Raw genomic sequence first — 6,299 nt, 5'->3', positions numbered from 1 at the left:
ATTTAACTACGACGCCGCTCTTGGCCGGTGTTCCACCTGGGTCGCGGCGCGTTGCGCGCAGGCTAATGCTCTAGGCTGCCTTCAGGTTCATACTTTGGCGCTCCTTTGCGCTGCAGCGATTCACAGACGAATTCTTTTGTTGTCGTCATTGCCGTCGTAGTCTTCAGAGCTTTAGTCAGCGCCTCCTTCGTATCCGCACCGCTCACATCGTGCATCTATGTGTTTTGCTTGGCGAGCGGTGATTTCTATTTTTGTCACCTTCATATAAATAGTAACACCTTTAGGTGTATCTTTTTTTTTTAAACCGGGGTGCATATAATTTGGTTGTACGTGTCGATATGGAACATGGTAGTGCGCCACACGATTGTGTGTTGTCGAACTTGCAACATGCATGTATGGTGGGATTACATTGGGCGCGGCCACGCTCGCATGTGGCTAACAGTGCGAGTGATCAGTACATCCACCATATCGCTCATTCAAAGGAAAAGCGGGTCTCTCACCTTAGTCACCCGCCAAAATCTCCAGCATGTATATAGTGGGCGTGACACTTGCCATGCATCAGGCATGCATTCGGTCTTCTTTTGGGTCCAGAGGGATAGGTAAATGCACCCCGCAAAAAAAAAAAAAAAAAAGAGGAATAGGTAAATGCGCTGATGCATGCATGGATGATACTCTCTCCGTTCCTAAATATAAGTCTTTTAAGAGATTTCACTAAAAGTTTACATACGAAATAAAATGAGTGAATTTATAATTTAAAATATGTTTATATACATTCGTATGTAGTCCACTAGTGAAACTTCTAAAAAGACTTATATTTAGGAACCCAGTGAGTACTTGCTTTGCATGGTACGGCGCTTACGTGTTGCAACATAAGCATATCAAGGTAATGGATGACTACCCACAATAGGAGTATCATAGATAGTCTAACAAAGCTAGTTTAGCTAATTTTAATGCTCTCTCAGAATCCCTCCCCACGTGTTACGTGCCGACTGTGATTTGACTACAACTCTCTCTCTCTCTCTCTCATGTGTAGATGTCCTTTGTTAGTGGCGGTTTGATGTAGGCGAGTTGACAAGAATACTGGTTGATTGTATGAACGTCTTCTGTGGCCGAAAGAATTAGGTATATACTGGTGAATATGATGTGATATATCATGCACACAAGCACTGATGTACTTCCACTTGCGCGTCAGTTGTGAACGAACGGCACTGACTAATTTCTGCCGTACGTAGTGCACATATTCGTTGTGCCCCACAGCCACAGGAAGCTAGCGGCACCGCTTGTATTTTGTGTTGCACCAATATATATAGGTGATTTTTCCTGTGGATATAAAATTCCGTCAAGTAAGATCATATACACAGCAAAGGGTTAAATAGACAACGTTAGCATTTAACAATAATAGCAGACCCCACAAATCTCTACTATTAAAGCAGGATATGCTGTAGCGATGGTTCAACCTCGCTTATGGTTCGACCTCCCAACGATCCTATCTTTCCCGTGCGGTAAAAAAGAGGAGCAGCAACCCTCGTTGACCCCGCGCGCAAAAAGATCGCAGGAGCAGCCCACTTTCCCACGTTCCCTCGCAGCCTTCCTCCGCACGATTGAAAAAAAGGAAACAACCACAACCCAGTCCCGTCACACGTCCTTTGTCCCAGTCTGCCCCGCCTCTCGCTCCCGATCCCTTCTCTCTCTCAATCTCGTCAGAACAATCATCGCCGCCGCCGCGCCCACAGTCGTGTGCCACGATGAACTGCCCATCCCATCGCCATCGGGCGCCCGCCTCGGTCGCCGTCACGCAGCCCGTGCACGCCGCCCTTGTACGACCTGCTCGCCTCCACCACCGCAAGAGGCGTCTCTTCCAAGGCGCCGCAGCAGCAGCACCAGCAGCTGTTCGGCGAGATCGCCGACCAGGCCATCTCCAAGTTCCGCAAGGTGATCTCCATCCTCGACCGCACCGGCCACGCCCGCTTCCGCCGCGGCCCCATCCAGTCACCGCCGGCGCCGCACCGGCCACGCCCGCTTCCGCCGCGGCCCCATCCAGTCTCCGCCGCCGCCGCCTCCTCCAGCTCTGGTCGCTCCTCCTCCTTCCCCACCGCGCCCTCTCGCCATCGAGCCGTCCAGGCCGGCCCCTTTGACCGTCGTGGCGCCGGTTTCGATGGCCGCCCCGGTCCCGCAGCCGCAGAGCCTCACGCTGGACTTCACCAAGCCGAACCTGACCATGTCGGGCGCGACGTCCGTGACGTCCACGTCCTTCTTCTCGTCGGTGACCGCCGCCGAGGGGAGCGTGTCCAAGGGCCGCAGCCTGGTGTCCGCCGGCAAGCCGCCGCTGTCCGGGCACAAGAGGAAGCCCTGCGCCGGCGCGCACTCGGAGGCCAACACCACGGGCAGCCGATGCCACTGCTCCAAGAGAAGGAAGAACCGCGTGAAGACAACGGTGAGAGTGCCGGCGGTGAGCGCGAAGATCGCCGACATCCCGCCGGACGAGTACTCGTGGAGGAAGTACGGCCAGAAGCCCATCAAGGGATCCCCTTACCCACGGTAAATTTCTCTCATCACCATCAAACTACACGAAACAAGATTTCGATCAACATTCATCTCTGTGTGTGCGCGTGTGCAACGATCTGACGGTTGGTGTAGTTCAAACATTCATGTTCTAGGATTTTTTTTGAAACAACATGGTACTGGAGCCGATGTGGGATTTTGATGAGTTGGTAGGGGTTCTCATTTGTCAATCTTTATGTAACCACGGGGAAGCTGACAAGAGCTCGCGTTCATCCAGATCCAGTGAAGCGCCGCCGATGTCTGGGCAGCAGACGAGCGCGAGCTTCGGGGGCGAGCGCGATCTTTGGGGGCCATAGTATCACCGGGGAGGAGGGCAGACATATGAGGGGGAGGCTGCTCGCCGAGAAGAAAGCCAACCAGCTTCTCACCAGGGTACGTAACTGATTTCCCCTTTGCAATATTAGCTGATCATTGCTTTTGTCATTAGAAGAAATCTTAGATTTGGCTGTACACGGTGGACAACATAGTTACTCATCTTCTAATCAGAGATTATTCTTGCATAGGATGTTCAGTCAAAAACAGATCCAAAATTGCTTCCATATTCTTCACACCCAGTCCATTTTTATGAAAAGCTTTCTTGCTGAACCTCTTATAAATGCCTCTCCTGATATATGTAAGGAGTGGGTTCAATGGTAGTAGATTGATTTAAACCAAGGAGAACACTGCACATTGAGAACTATTGGATATATAATTTTTCCCAATGGCTTGAGAAAGAAATCCATATTAGTTATAAATAGGAAAAAGTCCTCATAGACATCTGCTCCTGATAGACAAATGTTCCTGCACAGAATGATCTGAAACATGTTCGTGTTACCTGGCATGTCTATAAATTTATGAAGAAATACACACTTGTATGAAGAAATAATTGGATCATTTATGAATAGGGTCATGCCAGATACATGGATAATCCTTTCTCATGATCTAGCAGATATAAATTTCTGAAACTAAGATGGATGAGTCTGGTATCGGCTTATATTTACTGAATTGAGATATGAATGTACTGTGTCATCGCAGATTGTATAGATATATAATGTCGAGGATCAGATGGGTATTCTTCTACATGGTAACAGCTGATGCGAGAATGTTGTTGTTTATAATTTATAGTGACGAAAAGGATGGCACTTTGATCACATCCATTATGTGGTTACTCAGTTGTAAGTTATAGGGCATATTCAGTATCATCAGACTTGTCCTTTCTTTTGTTTATTCAGTTGTAAGTTATATGGAATATTCAGTGTCATCAGACTTGTACTTTCTTTTGTTTACTAAGTTGTAAGCTGTAGGGCATATTCAGTACCATCAAACTTTTGTTGTTATAGAGGTATGAAGAAACCTATGAATTGTTAAGAGCACATGATCTTCTGCTATTTTCCCCACCCTTTTGGCAGCCAATGATATTTTCTTTATCTCTATGTGTAATCCATATTATTTGTGCCAAACAAATTTCGAGTATATAGCCGCACCCTTAAAATCTCACAACCAGTCCTTGGAATGATAAAGTTACTACTTCTATAGGAACTTCTGTACCAGCACATACAACTGATTGGTGGCACACTGTCATGTTTATATCAATGATACTTTATGGACAGGTAAGCCATAGATGCTACCATATTTTCCATACAAAAAGTTGCCATCTGCGTGCCCTTCCAAGTCCTTGAAGTCCAAAACTTGTGAGCTTTCTTTCTATAATTTCTTGGTATTTGCCGCTAAATGTGTATGGACTGAATTTATATTTCAAAGTTTATGAAATGATTCAGAGTATGTTGACCCCTGAGTTCTGAAGCCTTTTGATGTATGTTTCTATCCTGAAAGAATCGAGGCTAATTGTCCTCTAGAAGAGAAATAACATTGTTCATGCTTAAACAATAGGAAACATCAGTACACTTCTTATTCACCAACGAAAAAATGTGTCTGTAATACGCAGTTATTATGCATGGGCATGGCGTTGTTCAGGGACGTGGTTGGTGGGCAACGACCGACGGGTCCATTCCAACACGGCAACCTTCGGGCTTGGTGGCTGCGCTGCAGGAGATGAGTGGCTGCGGAGGTGCATGACCAGCCGCTTCACGTCTTCCTGAATCATGGAGCAGTCATCCTCTGCTCCCAGGTACCTTAGCCATCTATGTATGTCCACAATTCATCTTTTTATCATTTAATTCCAATTTAATTCTACTCTAAAATCTTTCTGCAAATTAAAAGTGCACTCCCCCCGAGTAAAACATATTTTACTGTCAGAACTGAAACACACACACATCTACTATATGATCCACTGCTGATTAGATGTTATGAACTATCATTTTAAATAGTGCAGAGTGCCAATAGTTTGATATGTGCCAATAGTTTGAGCATTATTTCACATCATAGCCATTAACAGAGGAGAAAATAAAACAACTTAATTAGTTTTATTATTGGTGTCATTTATATTGTTAGCAGTTTTTGTATTGTGTTTGACGCCAATAAATGTCGAAGAACAAATAAATGAGTCAGTAGTAATATATAAGTCAAATATACTTGTTCGATCCTATATATTTGAGAATAAACATATATTCGGCTTATGATCATTTATTGGTATTGTGATATCTCCCTTTGTTTGATCTTTGTTTGAGCCTAGAAGATATAAGCATAAGCACATAATTTTTTTTTTCTTCATGCTTTTGGAAATTCTTCAATGATGCTTGTTAGATGCACGGGCGGTGCTTCCCCAAGCTCCCGTCGAGGCAAGGCGCTGGTGGCCTCCACCCTCCCTGGTTTTTCTTCCAAAGGTCGTCTGCTCATCCCCGGGATCCCCTCTCATGTGCGCCGCGGTTTTGGATTTGCCGACGACATGCTTGAGGTGCAGCCTCTCCCCCTCACCCCCCTCTCTTCGTCCTGGTTTCATGATCTGGTCATGATTGGCATCGAGGGAGTGATGTTGGGCTGGAAGGTGAGCGATGTTGGTATAGAAGGAGAGGGATCAATTTTGGGCTTACTCTCTTGTGAATTTCCTTTGTTGACCTTGCTCTCTTGTGAATTTCTTCAGATATGTTGCCCATAATTCAAGCTTTGTAGAAGGCCAAATCTTTCTATATGGCCTTGCTGAACCTTATTATTCTCTATTGAACATTGCAGATGAGGATGAAAGCTTAGTCGGTAGACTATTTGGTACAAAATGTGTTAGGGCCTTGCTGTGTGAATCAGAGAGAGACAATCATGCTGAACTTGAGACAGTTAATTCTTGGAACAAGTGAATTATTAGAAAAGTAAATTGCCAGTCCGTTACATGTGGAAAGAGGCCTTCTGGAACAAGTGAATTATTTGAAAACTAAAATACAAAAGTTGTTAAAAGTGAAGTTACTCTCCAACTACAATTTTATGCAAGCACTGATCTTTAAATTGAAGGTGGTTATTCTTTTTAAGAAGGGAGAATGATTATCTTCAGATAACCTTGTTTGGAGGTAGGATAGTCTTATTATGAGAATCAAGTATGATTTGATGATATTCTATGAGGACTATGTTTTCGCACATAAATTTGTGAATCATTTATTCCTTCTTGAGAGACACTGTTTTTCTAGAAAAATACTACCATGAGTTCAGAATTTTAGCAAAGCATGAAAGTTGTTATCTTGAGATTAGGCGTTAACTAGCATTTGAGTGCATGCGATGAACAAAGTGAACAAAGAGACCAGTGGGTATGTATTGTGTTTTTATATAAAATAATACAATATCACCTGCTATGCATGTGGAATCTATCTAAAGAT

General features: G+C 44.6%; 1 protein-coding gene across 14 annotated transcripts; it reads left to right on the top strand.

The window, feature by feature from the left end:
* The first annotated feature begins 1,600 nt into the window (after positions 1-1,600).
* On the top strand, positions 1,601-5,891 carry LOC123443528 (probable WRKY transcription factor 11). Of its 14 annotated transcripts, none has more exons than XM_045119931.1 (4): positions 1,601-2,538; positions 2,780-4,686; positions 5,245-5,395; positions 5,671-5,891. In XM_045119931.1, exons 1-2 carry the CDS (start codon positions 2,156-2,158, stop codon positions 2,856-2,858), a joined length of 462 nt encoding a protein of 153 aa, XP_044975866.1. In that variant the 5' UTR covers positions 1,601-2,155; the 3' UTR covers positions 2,859-4,686; positions 5,245-5,395; positions 5,671-5,891. The 14 variants fall into 14 exon arrangements, with proteins under 14 accessions (XP_044975866.1, XP_044975865.1, XP_044975863.1 ...); XM_045119930.1 differs by having other exon boundaries at positions 5,245-5,485; XM_045119928.1 differs by having other exon boundaries at positions 2,780-2,934; positions 4,487-4,686; positions 5,245-5,806.
* Positions 5,892-6,299: the final 408 nt, after the last annotated feature.

Source organism: Hordeum vulgare, chromosome 3H (genome assembly GCF_904849725.1).
Source record: "Hordeum vulgare subsp. vulgare chromosome 3H, MorexV3_pseudomolecules_assembly, whole genome shotgun sequence".
Taxonomy (NCBI): Eukaryota; Viridiplantae; Streptophyta; class Magnoliopsida; order Poales; family Poaceae; genus Hordeum; species Hordeum vulgare.
This window is presented reverse-complemented; position numbering and strand designations above follow the sequence as displayed.

Excerpts from the sequence above, each read along its gene's own strand:
- LOC123443528 (XM_045119931.1), top strand. The coding sequence starts at position 2,156 with ATGGCCGCCCCGGTCCCGCAGCCGCAGAGCCTCACGCTGGACTTCACC. Across the intron at positions 2,539-2,779 it reads AAGGGATCCCCTTACCCACG|ATCCAGTGAAGCGCCGCCGA; the intron begins GTAAATTTCTCT and ends GCGTTCATCCAG.